The following is a 21184-nucleotide window of genomic DNA, read 5'->3' on the forward strand; positions in this document are numbered from 1 at the left end:
AGTTTCAGAGCAGACTCTGAAATACCTTAAAACGCCCCTCAATCCTCCTGCAACGCACTTTGAAGGCTCCTGAGATCCCTTGAATTGCCCCTAAAGCCCCTTGGAGCGCCCCTGAAACCCACTTAATACTATTGAAATACCCCAGAATTCCCCGTAACTCCTTGAAATACCAAAAAAAAAAAAATGACAAAACACCCTTAAAAGGCCCCTCAAATTCCCCGAAAAAAACCTTAAAACGCCCCCGAAGCCTTTTGGAACCCCCTTTTTGGGATCTATGGGAACTTTCTGGAAACCCCCTTAGCCCCACCTCAACTGCCCAGGAGCAAGACCTGTTCTTGCGAACTAGTTTCTCTAATTAAAGCACAAATTTAATTTATGCATAAATTTCCCTCTTTTTATGCCTTTTTTAATTTATGCACATTTTTAATTTATGCAGTCTCAGTCATGTGCATAAAAAGAGGTTCCAGTGTAATTCTTTTTTGAAAATGCGGAAATTCTCTATTTGGCTTGCTCAAAGGATATGCAAATTTCAAAATATGGCCGAAAAATTTGGAAATAAAAATGCCCAATCCATTTGGAAAGAAGTTCCCGAAAGGATACTCGAAAGAAGGAATTCCTGAAAAACTTCCCGAGGAATTTCCAGAAAAGTTTCCGGATAAATTCCCATCAAAATCACCTAAGTCTAAGAAGTTTTCAAAGGTTTGATAAAGGAATTTCTACAAGAATTTCTAAAAAAGATTTCTGATGAAATTTTGGAAGCTTTTCAGCTTACTTGGCCAAATCCAATCCCAAAATAAATTGCCGAAATATATTGCAATGGAGTTGCCGAGAAAGTTTTCATAAAAATTGGCACTAGGTAGTATGCACAAAAAAATTTTCGAAAGTATTCTCAAAGATTATGCCGAAAAAAATTTGGAAGGAATTCCCACAACAATTTCTTATGGCTCACAATTAGCTCTCACTTGTAGTTAGTGGGCACAAACGCGAGTGTGTTGTGGATTGGCATTTAAGCCGAAAGAGAGATGGGTTTGTGAAAAAAAGAGTGTTCATTGTGTGGCGCTTCAGAGTCAGTTTGGCTTTCTATTCCGCAGAATCGTTACATGTTCTGTAACGTTGTGGATTGTATGACGTCATGGTTGACGATCCCGATGATATGATATTTACTACACCTCTTTCATAAGTGCCCCTCTGTGAAAGTAAGATCCCATGCAATCTAGTTGGCAATATAGAAACGTTCTTGTGCATACACTCTCTCTTTTTTTTACAACCAGCAACTAAATCAGACGTGCTTTGTGCAGCAGAAAACCAGATCTTATGTGGCTTAGTTGATTAAAGCGCCGGTCTAGCGAATACGGAGTCGTGGGTTCGAATTCCACCAGACCGCTTTTTTGCACAAATTTCATCTCCCATTTCATCAATTAGCAGCACTTCGTGCCTTCCAATTACAAGTTTTTCCAGTTTCAGACATACCAGCAAATCTGGTAAAGGCCAGTAAAAAGCATACCATAGGGCACTGCATGAAATTCTCTCCTTCTCTTTCACTCTAACACAAATTTTGTAAACAACAAGGCCACGAAACGTCAAAATCCCATACAAAATCAAAACAGTGCGGTGCCCTATTGTTCTTTCCAATACTGCGCTTTCTGTCGTAAACCCACGCGCAAATTTAATCACAATCGTAAATAAATATGTGCTATGGCATTGAATCGATTTAGTGTCTTCTACATTAACCCTTCCGTTACCAACCCACCTAACGAGAGTGCGAAAAATCACTCTTTTCCCGGATTTCCCGGCAGTAATCTAGCAAGAATGCCAGGATAAAATCCTATAGGAGTCACTAGAAGAACTCCTGGAGGTACCATAGTTAAAATTTCCGTGATAGGAATTGTTGGAAGAACCACAGGAGAAGTTGGTTGAGGAATTTTTGGAGGAAGGTCGTGAGGAGTTTCTGCAGGTATTTCATGAGGAATTTCTGGAGAAGTCTTTAGATAAAATCTCTGGAAGAATTCCTGGATAATTCCTTGGAGAAATCCCTGGAAGAACAACCGAAGAAATTACGGCAAGAATTCCAGGAGGGTTGCCTGGCAGGATTCCAGCAACAGAGCCAAGAGAAAGCTCTAGAAGAATTCCTAGCAGAATTTTTGAAGTTTCACAGTTAGAATTTCTGGAGGAGTTCTAGCAAGAATAGCTGAAAGAACCACAGGAAGAGTTTGTTGATGAATTCCAGCTGAAATTTCTGGAGGAAGGTCAAGAGGAGCTCCTGGAGGAATCCTATGAGAAATTAGTGAAGGATTCCCGTGATAAAATCTCTAAATGAATTCCTAGAAGAATCACCGGAGGAACTTTTTGCAGAATGTTCAAAATATTGCCATGAATAATCCCAGCAAATATTCCTGAATAAATCCCACAAGAAATCTCTAGAGAAATTCCACCTGAACTACTAATGAAGACAAGAACTTTTTGATGAGTCCTAGGAGGATTTGTAAGCAAAACCAAAGTTGCAATTGCTTAAGGGATCCCAGCTGGAATTCCTGAATAAAATCTCTGAAGACGTTCCTGGAGCAATCACCGGAAGAACTTCTGGGTAAGCTTAGATTTTATCCCAGGATTCCCTCACAAATTACTCATGGGAATCCTCTAGGAGCTCCTCTTGTCTTTCCTTAAGGAGTTCCAGCTGGATTCGTCAAAGCGATTCAGACTGTGGTTCTTCCAGCAATTTCTCCCAGGACTCATCCAGAAATTCTTACTGTAATACCTAATTCTTCTATGGTTTTTTCTTATAATTCCTTCAAAAACTCTTGGGATGATTCAAGGCAAATCTTTCTACGATTCTCCCAGAAGTTCTTTTGGTGTTTCCTCGAGAAATTACTCCAGAAACTTTATCCTGGGCTTTCTCCGAAAATTTCCCATGGAATTCCTCCTGGAGCTCCAGCTGGGATTCGACAAGCGATTCCTACTGTGATTCTTTCAGGATTACCTTCTATGACTCCTCCAGAAAGTTTTATTGTGATACTTGCAAGAAAACCTCTATGGATTTCTCTTGACATTCTTGCTGGGTTTCTTTCGAGTAGTCTTCCTAGGATACTTCCAGAAATGCCTCTGGTGATACTTCTAGTGATTTTTCCAAAGGAATTACCAGAGAATTCTCTTGTGAAATTCCATAAGGAATGCTTGAAGGAATCCTAAAAGATGTTCTTTGAATATATACCAAGAGGAATGCCTAGAGAAATCCCTGGAAGAATCTTTAGAAGTATTCTGGAGAATTCCATGAAAGAGTCCCTGAAGGAATTGCAGGCAATCAATTCTTTTAGGTAGGCCGAAACGAGTTCTTGGAGAAATCCCATGAGCAATTTCTCAAGAAATCCCAGGCCAAAATCTCTGATGGAATTCCTGTAGGAACCGCCGGACAAACTACTGGAAGAATCACAGGAAGATTGTCTTGAATAACCTCACCAAGAATTCTTGAAAAAAAAAAACAATATAAATTTCGAGAGAAATCCCTAGAAGAATTGCGGGAGGTATCATAGTAGAAATTTCTAGAATAATCCTAGGAGGGATTGCTGGAGGAATCTCTGCAAAAATGTCTGGTGAAACTTCAGGGATGCCTGGAAAATCCCTAGAGAAGCATCTTGAAGAGATATCGGGAGGAATCCATAAAGGAATACCTAGAGAATTCACTGGAAGAATCGATAGAGGTATTCCTCGAAAACCCCATGGAGAAGTCATAGAAGAAATACCAGGAGGAAGTATTTTGGATAACACAAATACCCCATATAACATAGGCAATTGGGCGTAGAACGGCCGTATATTGGAGACACGAACAATTAGTTACCCCTCAAGATGACACAAAATCCCATTGTCGAAACGTTGGGCAAACAATAAACCACGTTTTCCGCATTGAAGACTGCGTTGCCGTTTAATTCCTGCAGTAAAATTCTCAATCAATCCGCTAAGAGGGTTAAACTATATGATATTGTAAAAAGTGCTCCCTGAGATGAAGAATCTGAAAAACATGTTCACTCTATCCTCACACCTTCGGTTCTTGAGAAATTCACTTGGCCCCTAACCGGAGGTTGGGAATCACTACACTTTGCAAAACTGCTAAACTATTGATTGCAACTTAATACCTCAAACTAAAGTAACTTATCACAGGTTCACAAACATATATTTACAATCTTCACGAACTGAACCCCGTTTACGGGACAAATGTCCGAATATCGTTCCCTCAATTTACGCTCAAAATCAATTTACGCGTTACTTCCGTTTTTGGGTATAAAAGGGAGGTTTAGTTTAATGAAAACTACAAAAAGTTTCATGTGACCCCGACGTGATTTGAACACGCAACCTTCTGATCTGGAGTCAGACGCGCTACCGTTGCGCCACGGAGTCTTCGATACCGACGGTCGGTAATGTAATCATTTCATCATTCATTACTTGTGGTGAGTTCAATGGCTTCGTCAGTTTATTTTATTACATTTTCGGCAAATTTCTCTGTAGAAGAATTCGACCTCAACGAGTGAACTCATCCTCCGCCGAAAAAAGTATGAAAACCTGAAAAAAAACGCCAAGGTCGCCATTTTTCCTATGATACGAAGGGCTCCATAGCTCAGTTGGTTAGAGCGTCGTGCTAATAACGCGAAGGTCGTGAGTTCGATCCTCTCTGGAGCCACATACTTTTTATTTCTTAAATCCTCACAGCTCATCTACCATCATCAATCTATCGGATTTTCTTGCTCTGCAAACATCATTTAGGCTCGAGCTGAATGCGTTTGCATAGCACTAGCAGATGATAAGGAGAGTGGATGGCAAACTTTTTAATCTCTTCCTCATTGTTGCATCCTTGATCTAAATGTGGCGGGAAACCTGGCGCCGCGCCGTGCCGCCAATACCTAGCGGGTGGGCTTAAGTGAATTTTAATTAAAACTACAACAAAATTTCATTAAATAGTGCACACTACTGGCCATGGTGGCGTGCTGCTCGATACTGCTGCCTCCAGGCAGGAAGGGTAGGTATAGTTCCATCCGGAATGGACCTCAGTCAATTTTCCCAGTAAGAAAATATACACACAACAACAAGTGCGGTGTGCAAAAAAGGGGTAAAAGAAAACAACAGGACAAACCCCTGGAGGCGAGGTCCGGTGCGGAAGTGGCCGGCAGCAACCTGGGAACCAACTGTATCGGAACGACCCAGTCCAGTAGTGGGCGAAAGATTGGACGCCGGGGAAAGGAAACTTTTAATTGAATTTTCTTCATTGAAAATTCGCATTTTTCCGCAAGCAGTTCACCCCCAACCCCCCTTCCACACACCACGTGCCTCAGTGTTCTCGTACCCTATACCTACTAATTTGTTTGTGCGGGCTCTCTGCCACTGCACTGACTTCGGTCGTCCATTGTTATCGATGTAGCTGGGGTCGTAACATCAAACTAATTAAAAATTGACGAAAATCCGGAGTTGCTTTTGATTTTACGACGAGGACGACGACGACGATGACGACGAATCACTAACCGGGAGGAAATCTCGTATTTTCTTCTTCCGCTCGCCCCATGCCGTGCCACCTCGTGTCTGATGATGTTGTTATCAGGATGTTGAATTACTGATCGGTAGTGGATGAATTATGCAGAGAGAGTGCTTCGTTGGTTGGTTGGCGTTCTTGTAAAGTTAGAATGCTGCTTTGATCAGCGTTTCTCAAGTTTTGTATTGATGTGAGAGTCAGGTAATTTAAAACTTATATAGGGTAGAAATGGCACAGTAGAGGTTGGGGATGCTGCGCAATTCAGATCCTATTGTGATCCACTAGCCACTGCCTAGCAACTCCTATCCCTACCTCCTCGCGGTACCGGCCGGAAACTATGAGCAACCTTAGGGAAGATCGGGTAACCAACCCCGGTGGGAACTTTGGTCGTAGGCTGACAGGGAAGGGGGGGTTTGCTTCGGCAAACCTGAGCGTCTGTTCTCCAGGAGGAGCGGCTCACAACAGCGTCTGATCCCCATGTTAGGGGCGGCTGATCTACGTCCGAGTGCCAGGGAAGGACTCTAAGCTCAACTGTACACTATGGTCCTCCGGAAAGTAGGGGGTTGGTGTCAGGCCCTACGAGCCAGCCGTAAAAAACCATTGTAACGGAAAATCAGCAACAGAATAATACGAACCGAGACCAACGGCAACGACCCCAGCGAACAAAAAGGACTTGCGATTGGAAACTCGGTACGTGGAACTGCCGATCTCTCAACTTCATTGGGAGCACCCGCATACTCGCCGATCTGCTGAAGGATCGCGGGTTCGGCATCGTTGCACTGCAGGAGGTGTGCTGGACAGGATCCATGGTGCGAACGTTTAGAGGTAATCATACCATCTACCAGAGCTGCGGCAACACACGCGAGCTGGGAACAGCTTTCATCGTGATGGGTGATATGCAGAGGATCGTAATCGGTTGGTGGCCGATCGACGAAAGAATGTGTAGGTTGAGGATCAAGGGCCGATTCTTCAACTTCAGCATAATAAACGTGCACAGCCCACACTCCGGAAGCACTGATGATGACAAGGACGCATTTTACGCGCAGCTCGAACGCGAGCACGATCGCTGCCCAAGCCACGACGTCAAGATCATCATAGGAGATTTGAACGCTCAGGTAGGCCAGGAGGAGGAATTCAGACCGACGATTGGTAAGTTCAGCGCCCACCAGCAAACGAACGAAAACGGCCTACGACTCATTGATTTCGCCGCCTCCAAAAATATGGCCATACGTAGCACCTTTTTCCAACACAGCCTCCCTTATCGTTACACCTGGAGATCACCACAGCAGACGGAATCTCAAATCGACCACGTTCTGATTGACGGACGGCACTTCTCCGACATTATCGACGTCAGGACCTATCGTGGCGCCAACATCGACTCTGATCACTACCTGGTGATGCTTAAACTGCGCCCAAAACTCTCTGTTATTAACAATGTACAGTACCGGCGGCCGCCCCGGTACGATCTAGAATGACTGAAGCAACCGGATGTCGTCACCGAAGTAATCCTTTACGGGCGTGCCGCGGAGCAAGGTCAGGTAATACAGAATGAGGTTTTTCTACGGTGTTGCTAACCAACAGATTTCCTCATTCTATGAAAAAGGGCTGCTGGAGTACAGTGAAAGCCGTGAAAGCAGCCATCAACGAAGCGGCCGAGAGCACCATCGGGTACGTGGAAAGTCACAGTGACTTCTACGCAACCAGAACCTGCGGTTATTTGGTAGAATCACTGGAGGACTTATTGTCTCACTTATTGTAAGAATTGCTAATGGAATCCTTGAATAAATTTCTGAAGAAATTGTTGGAGGGATTGCTGAAAGAATCTCTGGATAATGTCCTAGCTCCTGTATGCATCCTTTTTTATTATTATTATTATTTACCTTCCAATACTAGTTGCTGTAGGAATTCCTCCAAACATTCATGAAGTAATTAAAATAACATCATTAGGCAACCCTGGAAAAATTCTTGGGTACATCCCTGAAACAAAAGATGGAAAGAATTTTGAAATTTCTGAAGGAACTCCTTGATGACTTTTTAAATTGAAACTGCGAGGAATTTCTGAAGAAAGCACTTCAGGTATTCCAGAAGTAATCCCTGGAAAAAATTCCCGGAGGAATTTCTGACAGTATACCTGGAGGAATTCCTAGATAAATTCTTGGAAGAGATCCAGCAGATGAATTTCCTGGAGAAATCCTCGGATAAATTATTGGAGCAATCCCTGGATGAATTCCTGGAGAAATTTCCAGAGGAATTCTGGGAGAAACTCCTGGAGAAATTTCTGAAAAAAATCAGGAAGGAATCCCTAGAAAAAAATCAGAAGAAATCTCCTGAGGAATTCCTAGAGAAAATCTCGGAGAAATTTTTGAAGAAATCCTTGGAGGAATTCTTAGAGAAATTAATGAAGGAATTCCTGGAAGAATCCCTGAAGCAATTCCTTGAAAAATCTCTAGAGAGAAGCCTGAAAGAATGCCTGGAGGAACTTCTGAACAAATTTCTGGTGTAATCCCTGGTGCGGTTTTTGGATGAGACCCAGCAGAAATTCCTGTAGAATTTCCTGGAGAAATTCTTGGATAAATTCTTGGAGCAATCCTTGGAAGAATTGCTGGATAAATTTCTGAAAAAAATCCCTTAAGTAGTTCCAGGTGGATTTCCTGGAAGAATCCTTGGAGGAATTTCTGGAGGATTTCCTTGCGGAATCTTCGAAGGACTTCCTGGAGGAATCTCTGGTAAAATCCCTGGAGGATTTCCTGGAGAGATTGCTGACATAATTTCTGGAAGATGTCTAGGAGCAATTCCAGGACAATTTCTGGTAGAATTCTTGAATAAATTTCCGGGGTAATTCCTGAAGAGTTCCTAGAGAAATTCCTGGATGATTCTCAAGGGAAATTTTTGAAAAATTACTCGATGAATGTCTAGAGGAATCTGTAGAGGAATTCTGAGAGATTTTTATTTATGTTTCTATTGTTTCTATATTTTTGTAGAAATCCTCGAAGGAATTCCTGAAGGAATCCCTGGGAGAATCCATGGAAAAAACTGTGGAGAAATCCCTGAAGCAATTCCTGGACGAATCTTTGGAAGAATTCCTGGAAAACTGCCTGGAGGAATCCCTAAAAATATCCTGGAGAGTTTCCCGAAACTATTTCTGCAGAAAGCCCTAGAGGATTTCGTGGAAGAACCTTTGGAGAAATTTCTGGAGAATTTCCAGAGAGAATCTTCTCAGGATTTCCTAGAGGAAACCCTGTGAAACATTCCTGAAAAAAAATCGCGGAGAAATTCCTGGAGGAATTCCTTCCGGAATGGAAGGAATCTCTGGAAACATGCCTGGAGAAATCCCTGAAAAATTCCTAAAAGCATTCCCGAAAAAAATCCTGGAAGCATTTCTGAAGAAATTCCTAGAGTATTTCCAAGAGAGATTCCTGGAGAAGTTGATGACAATATTTCTGAGGGTTGTCCAAGAGCAATTCCTGGATCAATTCCCGGAGAAATTCATAGAGGAATTCCTGGAGAAATTGCTGAATGAAATCCTGGGGGAAAGCCTGGAGGTATTGCTGTGGAAATTGCTGGAGGAATCTCTAGAGGAACCCTTGAAACAATTAGTGAATGAATTTCTAGAGGATTCTCTAGAGTACCTCTGGGAGAAATTTCCGAAGCAATCCCTTGAGAAAAACTTCAGGAATCTATGGAGGAATTCCTGGAAAAACCTAGAGGGAATTACTGAAAGAATCCCTGGAAAAAGTCGTGGAGAAATCCCTGGAAAATCCTACAGAAGTTCCTGGAGGAATTCTTAGCGGAAATCCTGGTGGAAATCCTGGAGAATTCCCTGGAAAAATTCCAGAAGGTATTCCTAGAGAAAACATTGCACGAATTTCTAAAGAAAAATACGTGAAGGATTTCTTTAGGAAATTCCTGGATGAATTTCTGAAAGAATTTATGAAGGAATTCCCAGATTAATTGCTGGTGAAACTCTAGCAGATATCCCTGAAGAAATTTATGGGTTTATTTCTGGAGGAATTCCTCGAGAAGACCCTGGAGAAATTCCAGGATGAAATTCTGGAGGAGTTCCTGAAGCAATTCCTGGAGGAATATATGAAGGAAAAGCAGGAGGAATCTCCGAAAGAATTCCTGGAAAAATCTGCAAGAATCCATGAAGGAATCCCTGGAATACTGCCTCGGATTGTCTGGTGGAATTCTTGGAGGAATCCTCGAGGAGGAATCCTGGAGAAATCTTTGGAGGAATTCCTGTAGGAATCTCTGGAAAATCTTTGGAGGAATCCCTTGAAGAATTCCTGACTGAGTTCCTGGGAAATTCCTGGAGGAACATCTGGAGGAATACCTGCAAGAATCGCTGAAAGAATTTATTGAGAAATTTCTGCGAGAATTCAAGGAGGAATCCCTGGAGGAATTCCTTAAAGGGTTCCTGTAGGAATTCTCGGAGGGATGCCTAGAGGATACTCTAGATGAATGCCTGTAGGGATTCCTGAAGGAAACATCAGAGGAATTCCTGGAGAAATCTCAAGAGGAATTCTTAGAGGAATTTCTGGCAGAATATCTGGTAGATTTCCTGGGGGAATCTTTAGAGAAATCCCTGCAGAAATTTCCAGAGGAATTCCTGGAAGAAATTCTGATGAAATTTTTGTAGGGATCTCCCAAGAAATTCGAATACCAGGTTGTTGCGGAATACAAGCGATAGGCCCTTTGGATCTTCTGCACAATAAGGCGACGCAGCGCAATACGGACGCGCAGCGTTGAACGTCAACCATGACTTGTCGGTGACAGATCTCAAACAATGACATCAGCACCATACGAATGAAATCATACTCTCGTGATAGTGAAGTAATGATGAAAAGTTACATATTTATGTCCAATAATTGCGTTTTGTACAACTATAAGGTTTATAAACTGAATTCGATAAATTAGTAATCCTATAGTTGAGTATTGGCAAATCAAATATTTACTCTAAAGTGATCTTACATACTAAATTAAATACTAAATAGTACGGAATGTGAGTATAGATGGATCATGAATCAATATTTGTTATTGAAACTTTAATTGATACACGTATTATATTAACAGCTGCTCTAACCTCTAAAGCCAAGGCTGGAATTAAAGTTGGATTGTTCGGATAGTTGGTAAACTAATTTGTAAGTGGATGATATTTGTAGCTTTGGAATCAGTTTAATAAAATCTATTATTTCCAGTCGAGTTAGCGGAAAAACCGAACTACGAAACCGTTTTTTAACACAGGTGTTAATCCTGAAAAAATCGCAGATGGAATTCTTCGAGAAATTCTGAAGATATCCTTAGAAGAGTTTGTGGAGGAATCCCTGCAGCAATTCCTAAAGCAATCCCTAGAGGTATTCCTTGAGAAAATCCAGAAAGAATCCCGGAATCAATTTCAAAAGGAATTCCTAAGGGAATATCTAAACAGTTCGTGGGTGAAGTACTAAATAAATGCCTGCAGGAGTTCCTTAGAAAATACAAGGAGAAATTCCTGAAGGAATCCTAAGAAGAGTTCCAGGGAGAATCCTGGAGGAATTTTTAAAATAAGTTGTTCCAGAAAGAATCACAGAAGGAATGCACGAGTGAAGTCCTGGCGAAATTCTTGGAGGTATACTAGAGAAAGTCATGCAGGAATTTCCGGAGGAATTCCTAGAGGAATCTCTAGAGACATTTCTGTAGGTAACCCTGGAGGAATTTTTAAGAAAAATCCTTGTAGAAATATCCAGAGAAATATCAGGAATAATTCTTGGTAGAATCCCTGTAGAAATTCGTGGAGGAATCCCTTACGGAATTCCTGGAGGAATGCCAGGAAGAATTCCTGAAGAAATCACACATGGATTTCTAAGATAAACCCTGAAGGAATTCTTAGAAGAGTTCGTGGAGGAACTCCTTGTGAAATCTCTGAGGTAGTTCCCGAAGGAATCGCTGCAAGAATTCCTGAAGAGACCCCAGGAGGAATCCTGGAAGCAATCCCAAGAGGAACTCCTAAAGGAAATCTAAAAAGAGTTCCTGGGGGAATTTCCCGGGAGTTGTTCCTGAAAGAATCACAGAATCTCGGGTGAATCTCTGGATGAATTCTTCGAAGAATTCCTGAAGAAATCACAAATTAAATAATGTTCAATTAAATGAATAAATCACTTTTTTCCGTCGGTAAAATATAAACAATAAGTTGTGTTCATCTAGGGAGGATGCAAACAAATATGTGCATGGATTTTCTGCATAAAAAAACTTTGTATTTCACCACCACAGAGAAAGATTTGTTCGTTACACTCTGATGGCGTATTTTGATCTAGTGGGCAAAAAATATTATATTTCGGTTTCGGTTGAATTTATAACACAGGATTTGATTTGGATTGCGGAGAATCTGACTAGCTTTTCGAATAAACACCTACGGTCAAATCATAATTTTTGACCATCCTATGTACCATAGTGTCACGTAGATGGTAATTGAAATTGAATTCAGGTTGTGTTCGAAATAGACGTGTACTACACGAAAACTGAATTCGAGGAACAATTATTCAATCTTATTATTTAAAGGAAATTGTTGTTCTTACACAATATGTTTTACATGATAACGGAAGCTAATTTATGAATTAGTAATTGATACCAAATTGTTCATGAGGCATTACGTGCAAGAATAAACTTGATCATCTATATCTACATATATAAAAATGAGTTTGAAATTCCTTTGAGGCATCAAAACTCACGACCGGATGAACCGATCAGCATGATTATTGCACGGTTTGATTCGTATTCATTGTGGCTGGGTTTATATGTAGAAAAAGTTATGAAAATCATTTAAAAAGGTATGAAAATTGTGAAAATACTGATTTTTTATGAGCCGGGAACAAATTCAGCATGATCAAAATTAAATCAATCTGGAGTGCGGTGACGTTATGAGCTCAACAGTTGTCAAACAACAATAGCTTGGCAAGACAAAGTTTGCCGGGACAGCTAGTTATTGTAATAATTTGGTTGCGTTAGCTTTCTCGGTGACAGGTTGTGTCAAAACAGCGTTTTAAACGTTACGCGTTTCGGCCTACTATTCTTCAGCCTTCCTTAGACGTCTACAACACATTTCAAGTCTAACTTTACCAAACACCGTATGTAACATTCGTAAACAAAAAAGAGTTTTTCACATGAGGCGCTGAATTTTTTAAGGACTACTTGTATCACTTGCCTTTGGCGATGAATTGTGAAGAAATACCCGGAATTTTAACGTTTCCGAAATACTCAATGTATGAGTTGCTATGGGAACAGCAAACTTCCCCTTCGATTTTCTCCGTTCGTGGATTAGAGAAGTTGTTTGGCAATGTAAAGCCTGATTTGATTTGTTAGACAATTATAACTTTCTTTCGTCAAACTCTTTCATAAAAAGCGGACACTTACAACATGCTGAATGCGTGTTCAAGTTCTGGCTCTACGTCTGCACTGGGACTTGGTCTGCCTCGCTTTAACTTAGTGTCCTTTCAGTATTTCCACATTTATTAATTGAAGGGCTTTCTTCGCCTTCCAACGGGAGTCGCACCTTTGTATCATTTAAATGATTGTAAACAATTGTCACCACCCCTTTGTATCCCTCTACGCCCGCTTGGATGTACCCACTCTTGTACCCACTCTGTACCATTGTAAGGTTGTGCATATTTGAATTGAAATGTAGTTAACCCTACTAACAAACATACAATTTTATTACATTTTAATTTAAATAACTCTACTAACCCAACACCTAATAGATTCTGTCACATTCGCCCGAAAACCATTCGCCCGAATCACAAACGCCCAAATGACAAATGCCCGAATACCAATCGCCCGAATAGACCATTCGCCCGAAAAGACCATTTGCCCGAAAGACCATTCGTCCAAAAGTCATCCGCCGATTCCCTGCAATTTCTTTGAACAAGTTTTTTTCCTAGTTTGCCATGATGAAAGTTTAAGTACAGACGCATGGTGTACTTAGTATCTGACCAATCGCAAGAACAGCTGGACTAGCGCCAATATTATTCATATTAGCTTAGTTTGAAAGAACGGCCTATGTTTTGAAGAAGGCCTAATTTCTTGTGAAAGTATTACATAATTAATTGTGTCATTGTGGTCATTAATTGTTATAGCATTGTTGATCGAGAGGATAGCGCCAAAACTTCAGCACAGAGTAGACAATACTTTTAAGTTAATAGTATTCACGATTGATCTACTCGGAATAACTACGTATCGTTCAAATGAACAATAGTTCATAAACATTAAAACGTGTGAGTTAACGGATGCAGAAAAAACACCAAAATCGCGAGAATGCAGCATTCTTATTTGAAGAAGCTGTTCTTTTGAAACCATGTTTTGAATCCAGAAATTGTAAACATTGAAACGTCAAGGTTTCCCATAAAATAACAAATTAAAAGAACAGCCCATGATTGAAAGAAGGGCAAATTAATGGTAAAAAATGACATCTAATTGGATTTAATTCCCATGAAGGTAGAACTAGAAAGAAAAGCCTATTAACAAAAGAAGGGACAATTCCAATGAATGTTTTCACAGCTATATTGCTGAAAATGTTTTTAACAATATAAGTCTTATATCAGACTGTGTTCAAAGAAAGCAATATGCTGGTACGACGCCTAAATTGATTTCAGAAAAGTATTTCCAAGATTATTATGGTTTTCGGGCGAATGGTCTTTCGGGTAAATGGTCTTTTCGGGTGAATGGAATTTCGGGCGAATGTGACAGAACCCACATAATAACCTTAGAGACGTGACAGTATCCAAAATAAACATATAGCACATATTAAAAATCATAGAATCATGTAACTCACGGTTACATAACTTTAATGTTTCCTCTATTTTCTGGATATATCTTCGCTTTTTCCTTCCTTTCTCTATCTCTAAGTAAGGTCTACATCATCTTTTCTGTTTTTTATTTTAATATTTGTAAATCCCCCGTTGCATTTTTGGCAAACATTGCTATTCTCTCCGATGCGATGACGGACATACCAGCGTTGATGGCATGATCATTGTTGAGTCCGAATGAATTGGAGGAATATCTGAAACTAAAAGTATAGTTTAGGCTACACTACTTCGGAACTGCATCGATTATACCGACAATCGTTACAGTTACCGCTACCAACTATTACAGTACAGTTTCTCTATAGCGAACTTCTTTTTCCGCATAAAGACTCTCTATTTACTGTATATTCATAACTTCTCCAATTTCTCACTCTTCTTTACCTCTTTTATCTGCTATCTCTTGCTTCCCTATCCTCTCAAATCTTCCTCCCTTCTTTAATTTCCCTGGCTTTTGTAGCTTCCTTATTTCTATAACAATTTCACCTTTTTAACCTTGTCTAGCTTCTTAAGTCTCTGTATGCTCTCTTTCACCTCTACACTCATTTCTATCTGCACTCGCTATTCTACCTTCTCTGTCATCTCAGGCTAGTCTAGCTGCTCCAGCTTCACTAGCTTTTTTATCTTTTCTGTTTCCTCAATCTTCTCTATTTTCATCGTCTCTTCTGTGTAACTACTACAGATTGTTCTTCTTCTCTGTTTCCTTTATCTTATCAATCGTATCAATCTCCCTTGTCTTACCCATCTCTTTCCTGTTACTCCTGCTGTCTTATCTTCTTAATTTTCTAATTAATCCATTTTAATTATTAATCTAGAGATAGTAAGATTATTTGTCTTTCCTATCTTCTCTTTTTTCCCACTTTCTTTAGTTTTTCATGATGCTTCTACAGCAATCCTCTCTGCTCTAGCATCTATATCATCAAAATTTTCTTTGACTTGTTTGTCCTCCTTATCATGTCATTCTATTATGTTTGATCGAGTTTCTCTAGCTTCCCCAGCATCTTCTATCCTTTGTTGTTGTTTTTTTTTATTTTCAATGCTCTTCTTTCCTTTCAATCTGCTCCATCTTTTCTTTCTATACTATCTTCTCCAGCTATATTTTAAACTTTATTTATCTTCCGTGTCTTCTTATTATTCTGTATTTGTCCTATCATCTCTTCTAGAGTTTTTGCTTTATATTCTCTTACTTCTTACTGCTTTATCTTTCTTCATATTGCTTCATTTACTTCTATTAACTGCAACATTCTAGCTTGTCCATAACTTCACCTTCTCTATTTTGTTGACCTTTTATGTTTTCTCAGCCTTTTCAATCTTTTTATTTTCGCAATCATCTCTATCTTCTCTAACTAATCTGTCTTCCAATTTTTCTTTGTCTCTTCAATTTTCATTTTCTTTCTTATCTTCTATATCTTCTTTATTTTTAACATTTTCTCAATCAACTACTTTTTCTATCTTTTCTAGCTCCTACACACTTATTTTGGATTTACGAGTTCGGTAATTTTATCTACTGGATTCGATTTGTAAACAACAAAATTGGCGACAAATCAGTATTTCCATCTAAAAGAAAGCGAACTTCAGTTAAATGTTCTGCATTTTACTGAGTTCGGTAATGTTTCATACTATTTTCTCAGTAAAATTCACGCTTCACCGAAAATGGGAATAAGTCAGTAGACGCAGGTACCGACTTTCGGTAATTATTGTAATTTTACTGAGTTTTCGCCATTATAAAATCAAAACAACCAGCTGCCCTCGGAAGCAGCTGTCAAACAAAGTTATCGTTTCGTTTTTCGGCAGCTGCAGCAGCAGCGAGATGCCGAAAAATTCCAGATAATTATTACAACAAAATGCCTTCTAATCGGACAGGAGACTCGAGTTTTCTGTGACCCCGCCAACTTTCAGGTAAGTTATAGAAAAATTTGTAAATAAAAGTGATTTTACTGAATGTGGCACTACCGAGATTGGCAATGGTGCTGACAAAGCTTCTCCCGCCGGATTCTTCTGACTCGTACGAATTTGCTACTAACGAGCTCCAGTCAACACCAACGCCGATGAGATTTCGTGCCATGTAATCGCTGTCTTTACGAATTCCTCTACTATTCAACCGAAAGTTGGCGGGGACACAAAAGGTCAATCATTCTGTGGCAGTCTGAAATGAAAAAAAAAAGAAGATGCGGCATGCGGGAAACCACAATCAACTGAAAAACTCAGTAATCTGAGGTTATTGAACAATTTACCGAAAATCAGTAATTTCTTCTCACAAAAATTACTGACTAAGTCGGTAGTTTTTTGACAGATGATCAATTTACCAATTTACTGACTTTTAAGTAATGGTAACATTACCGAGTAGTCAGCAGTTCAAAAACCCAGTAAAATTTTACCGAAGTCGGTAATCTAAATTCGCTGTGATATGTTTTCTCAACTATCCAATGCACAGTTTTTTTTTGCTACTCTATCTCATTATGCCTGTACATCATCTCTAGCTCCAATCCTGCAATCACCCAGTCATTGCTATTTTCTCTACCGTTTCTAGCTTGTCTGGCATCCCTATCAACTGTAGTTGCTCTATATTCTCTATACGTTCTGTCTTTTCTACTCGCTTTGTCTATAACCACTGCTGCATGTTGTCTAACTTCTACATATTCACTAAACAACTTCAATAACTGCGTAAGCCTAATTATCTGGTTGTTGAAATGTTTCATGAAATTGCGAATTAAATTCTTTCAGTTTAGCTCCGCTTCTCTCCATATTTTCTTCTCTCTCTCTGGCTTCTCAAGAAATCCTCCTTCCGTTTTTATCGGTTCGCCAAGGAAAACTTTTGAGACTTCCCTAAACATCTACGGAAGGAATTTATGAGCTAATGAGAGAGTTTTCGAGTAGTTCTCGGTAAAATGCATAAAAATATTGAGGAGTTTGTGTGAGTATGTTTCCATTCCAATGCATACATATCAGTGAAACTTTTGGTATCATTTTTACGGAATTTTCACTATTTGTTCCATAGCCTTCTTCTAAGAAACTTTTAAATTATACCATATGTTTACCATGAATGCCACTAAAAGACACGGACACGTTCAATGCTTCCAGTGCACTATTCGCTCTTAGAAGGAAGGACGACACTAGACACTAGGAATTGTATATAGAACTCTGTGACCAATCTCTTTAGAATGGAATCCTGGCTCTTCTTAAGATTTTTTTTTCTTGAAGTTTTATTAGAAATTTCACAAAGAATGCCATTAAAATGCCTTTAGAAAACTCAACCAATAATGAAATTTAACTACTCTTTTCAATCGTCGAGCGATTCTTCGTCTGGGCGTCGGTGGTGTAATGGTCAGCATAGTTGCCTTCCAAGCAGTTGTTCCGGGTTCGATTCCCGGCCGACGCAGGAAGTTTTTTTTGTTCGGGATCTTTTTGGTGATAATGATTAACTGATACTACTGTGTTATCTTTTTGCGACATCAATAGTGAAACACAAGAATTACGCAAAAAGAAACCTCAGTTGACCCCGACGTGATTTGAACACGCAACCTTCTGATCTGGAGTCAGACGCGCTACCGTTGCGCCACGGAGTCTTTGTTATAACACTAGTCGACAAAATTGAAACTTTTTTCACGCACTTTGACCATTTGTTCCATTTCTAATGGAATTTGGCCCGCTGAATCCGAATCTGACTTCAGAATTCCTGTAACACGTACAGTTTTTGAGAAAAATAGGGTTTTATTCACAAATTTTCATATTTTCAAAGAAAATTTAATATTGTCTTTAAAATTTTAAATTTTTCATCTGCTCATTATAACCAATATTCATATTCAATAGATTTTGATCCACTGAGTCTGAATCTGACCTAATAATTTTAGTAATACGTAAATTTTTTGAGAAAAATTAGGTTTTATTGGCAAATTCCATATTTTCATAGAAAATAGACTATTGTATTTATAATTTTATTTTTTTTATCTGCCCATCTTTACCAATATTTATATTCAATAGATTTTCATATTCTGATTTGAAATCTGGCCTAAGAATTTCTGTAACACGTAACATTTTTGAGAAAATAGGGTTTTAAACACAAATTTCATATTTTCATAGAAAATAAACTACTGTCTTTACAATTTTAATTTTTTTTATCTGCTCATCTCAACCAATATTTGTATTTAATAGATTTTCATATACTGATTCGGAATCTGACCTATGAATTTCTGTAACACGTTATTTTTTCTAGAAATTTCAGTTTTTCACATAAAATAACACAAATTTCAGTATTTCACATAAAATAAAATATTGTTTTTATATTTTTCAATTTTCCATCAGCTCATCATAACCAATATTTTTATTCAATAGATTTTGATCCACTGATTTAGAAACTGGCCTAAGAGTTTCTGTAACACGTAAAATTTTTATGAAAGTAGGGTATTATTCACAAAATTTCATATTCATAGAAAACTTAATATTGTCTTCATAATTTCAAATTTTTCATCTGCTCATTATAACCAATATTCATATTCAAGAGATTTTGATCCATTGAGTCAGAATCTGACCTTATAATTTTAGTAACACGTATTTTTTTTTTATTGGGTTTTATTCACAAATTCCATATTTTCATAGAAAATAGACTATTGTATTTATAATTTTATTATTTTATTTGCCCATGTTTTCCAATATTTATAATAAATAAATTTTCATATTATGATTTGCAATCTGACCTAAAAATTTCTTTAACACGTAAAATTTTTGAGAAAAATAGAATTTTAAATACAAAATTTCATATTTTCATATAAAATAAACTACTGTCTTTATAATTTTATTTTTTTCATAGAAAATAAACTACTGCCTTTATAATTTTAATTTTTTTCTATCTGCTCATCTCAACCAATATTTGTTTTAATAGATTTTCATATACAGATTCGGAATCTGACCTAAGAATTTCTGTAACACGTACAATTTTTGAGAATAATAGGGTTTTATTCACAAATTTCATATTTTCATATAAAATAAAATATTGTTTTTATAATTTTCAATTTTCCACCTGCTCATCATAACCAATTTTTTTATTGAAAAGATTTTGATCTACTGATTCAGAATGTGGCCTAAGAATTTCCATAACAGGTAAAATTTTAGTAGGAATTATTCAAAAAATTTCATATTTTCATATGTCTTTATAAGTTTAATATTTTTATCTGCTCATCTTAACCAATATTTGTATTTAATAGATTTTTATATTCTGATTCAAAATCTGACCTAAGAATTTCTGTAACACGTAAAATTTTAGAGAAAATGGAATTATACAAAAAAAATCATATTCTCATAGAAAATAAACTGTTGTCTTCATAATTTTCATATTTTTATCTGCGCATCTTAACCAATATTTGTATTTAATAGATTTTCACATACTGACCTAAGAATTTCTGTAACACGTACAGCTTTTAAGAAAAAACACAAAATTTCATATTTTTAGAGAAAAGAAAATACTGTCTTTAAAATTTTATCTCCTCATCTTAACCAATATTTAATAGATTTTGATCCAATGATTCGGAAACTGACCTAAGAATTTCTGTAATCCGTGAATTTTTTGAGAAACAATAAAACCCCATTGAAGCGCAGGTTAATTAGGTTGTTACCCAGAAATGTAAGTAGATCATTTTTTTTTGTGTATGCTATTGAATTAATCGAGATATATTTGCAACTCTGAAGCTGCCCAGTTTGGCAACCACCCAGACTGTGTTTTCCTTTTACTTACGCCAACAATTATTTTTATTAAAAATTGTACGTTTTACAGAAATTCTTGGGTCAGATTTCGAATCAGTATATGTAAATCCATTAAACATAAATATTTGTTAAGATGAGCAGATAAAAAAAATAAAATTATAAAGACAATAGTTTTTCCATGAAAATATGAAATTTTGTGAATAAAATATTTTTCTCATAAATTTTACGTGTTGCAGAAATTCATAGGTGAGAATACGAATAAGTGAAATAGAATCTTTTAAATATAAAATATGAATTAAGATGAGTAGATAAAAACTTTAAAATTATAAAGACAATATTTTATTTTCTTTGAAAATATGAAATTTTGTGAATAAAACCCCATTTTTCTCAAAAACTGCACGTGTTACAGAGATTTTTAGGTTAGTTACCAAATCGGTGGATGAAAATCTAATAAATATAAATATTGGCTAAAATGAGGAGATAAAAAATTGAAATTAAAAAGACAATAGTATATTTTCTTTAAAAATATGAAATTTTGTAAATAAAACCCCATTTTTCTCAAAAAAAATACGTTTTACAAAAATTCTTAGGTCAGATTCTGAATCAGTGAATCAAAATCTATTGAATTCAAATACTGGTTTTGATGAGCAGATAAAAAAATTATAAATATTAAGACAACATTTTGTTTTCTATAAAAATATGAAATTTTGTGAATAAAACCCTATTTTTCTCAAAAACTGTACGTGTTACAGCAATTCCGAAGTCAGATTCGGAATCAGCGGGCCAAAATCCTTCGGAAATGGATCAAGTGGTCAAAGTGCGTGATCTACTGTCGACCAGTGTACCAGTAATTATCGAGTAATGGTTATGTACTATGCTGGTTGTGCAATCAATTGGCGAATAGTTGTTAGTGAAAATGTGTTGAAATTCCGAGCTGCCCATCAAGGGCTCCATAGCTCAGTTGGTTAGAGCGTCGTGCTAATAACGCGAAGGTCGTGAGTTCGATCCTCTCTGGAGCCAGGTAGCTTTTTATATTCTCAATTTCTATTTGAAAAAGTGGATTCTATAAAAATAGGTTGAGCTAATCTTGCCATCATGTGGAAAAAAATATTGGGAAGGTTCCACCGAGATTTGAACTCGGATC

General features: G+C 37.8%; 1 protein-coding gene, 1 long non-coding RNA gene and 6 other non-coding genes across 8 annotated transcripts in view; 5 read left to right on the forward strand and 3 right to left on the reverse strand.

Annotated features, from left to right (window-relative positions):
• LOC134285645 (uncharacterized) overlaps nt 1–5241 on the forward strand; it is a 39125-nt gene extending 33884 nt beyond the window's left edge. Inside the window, exon 5 of the mRNA XM_062846846.1 lies at nt 4948–5241. Within this exon, the coding sequence (XP_062702830.1) occupies nt 4948–5241 (294 nt within the window). The remainder of the gene's footprint in view (nt 1–4947) is intronic.
• Nucleotides 4318–4389, reverse strand: Trnaw-cca (transfer RNA tryptophan (anticodon CCA)). Its single transcript has one exon. It is a non-coding gene; the product is annotated as a tRNA-Trp (tRNA).
• On the forward strand, nt 4596–4669 carry Trnai-aau (transfer RNA isoleucine (anticodon AAU)). The gene has a single exon. It is a non-coding gene; the product is annotated as a tRNA-Ile (tRNA).
• A 4945-nt stretch (nt 5242–10186) lies between the features above and the next one.
• Nucleotides 10187–10764, forward strand: LOC134287268 (uncharacterized). The gene is made up of 3 exons (XR_009997172.1): nt 10187–10514; nt 10586–10653; nt 10711–10764. It is a non-coding gene; the product is annotated as an uncharacterized LOC134287268 (long non-coding RNA).
• A 6886-nt stretch (nt 10765–17650) lies between these two features.
• Nucleotides 17651–17722, forward strand: Trnag-ucc (transfer RNA glycine (anticodon UCC)). Its single transcript has one exon. It is a non-coding gene; the product is annotated as a tRNA-Gly (tRNA).
• A 115-nt stretch (nt 17723–17837) lies between these two features.
• On the reverse strand, nt 17838–17909 carry Trnaw-cca (transfer RNA tryptophan (anticodon CCA)). Its single transcript has one exon. It is a non-coding gene; the product is annotated as a tRNA-Trp (tRNA).
• Nucleotides 17910–20986: 3077 nt separating this feature from the next.
• Nucleotides 20987–21060, forward strand: Trnai-aau (transfer RNA isoleucine (anticodon AAU)). The gene has a single exon. It is a non-coding gene; the product is annotated as a tRNA-Ile (tRNA).
• A 96-nt stretch (nt 21061–21156) lies between these two features.
• The window catches only part of Trnaq-cug (transfer RNA glutamine (anticodon CUG)), a 72-nt gene continuing 44 nt past the window's right edge, over nt 21157–21184 (reverse strand). The window contains exon 1 of the tRNA in view: nt 21157–21184. This exon is cut by the window's right edge and continues 44 nt beyond it. This is a non-coding gene — a tRNA (tRNA-Gln).

Source organism: Aedes albopictus, chromosome 1 (genome assembly GCF_035046485.1).
Source record: "Aedes albopictus strain Foshan chromosome 1, AalbF5, whole genome shotgun sequence".
NCBI classification, from domain to species: domain Eukaryota; kingdom Metazoa; phylum Arthropoda; class Insecta; order Diptera; family Culicidae; genus Aedes; species Aedes albopictus.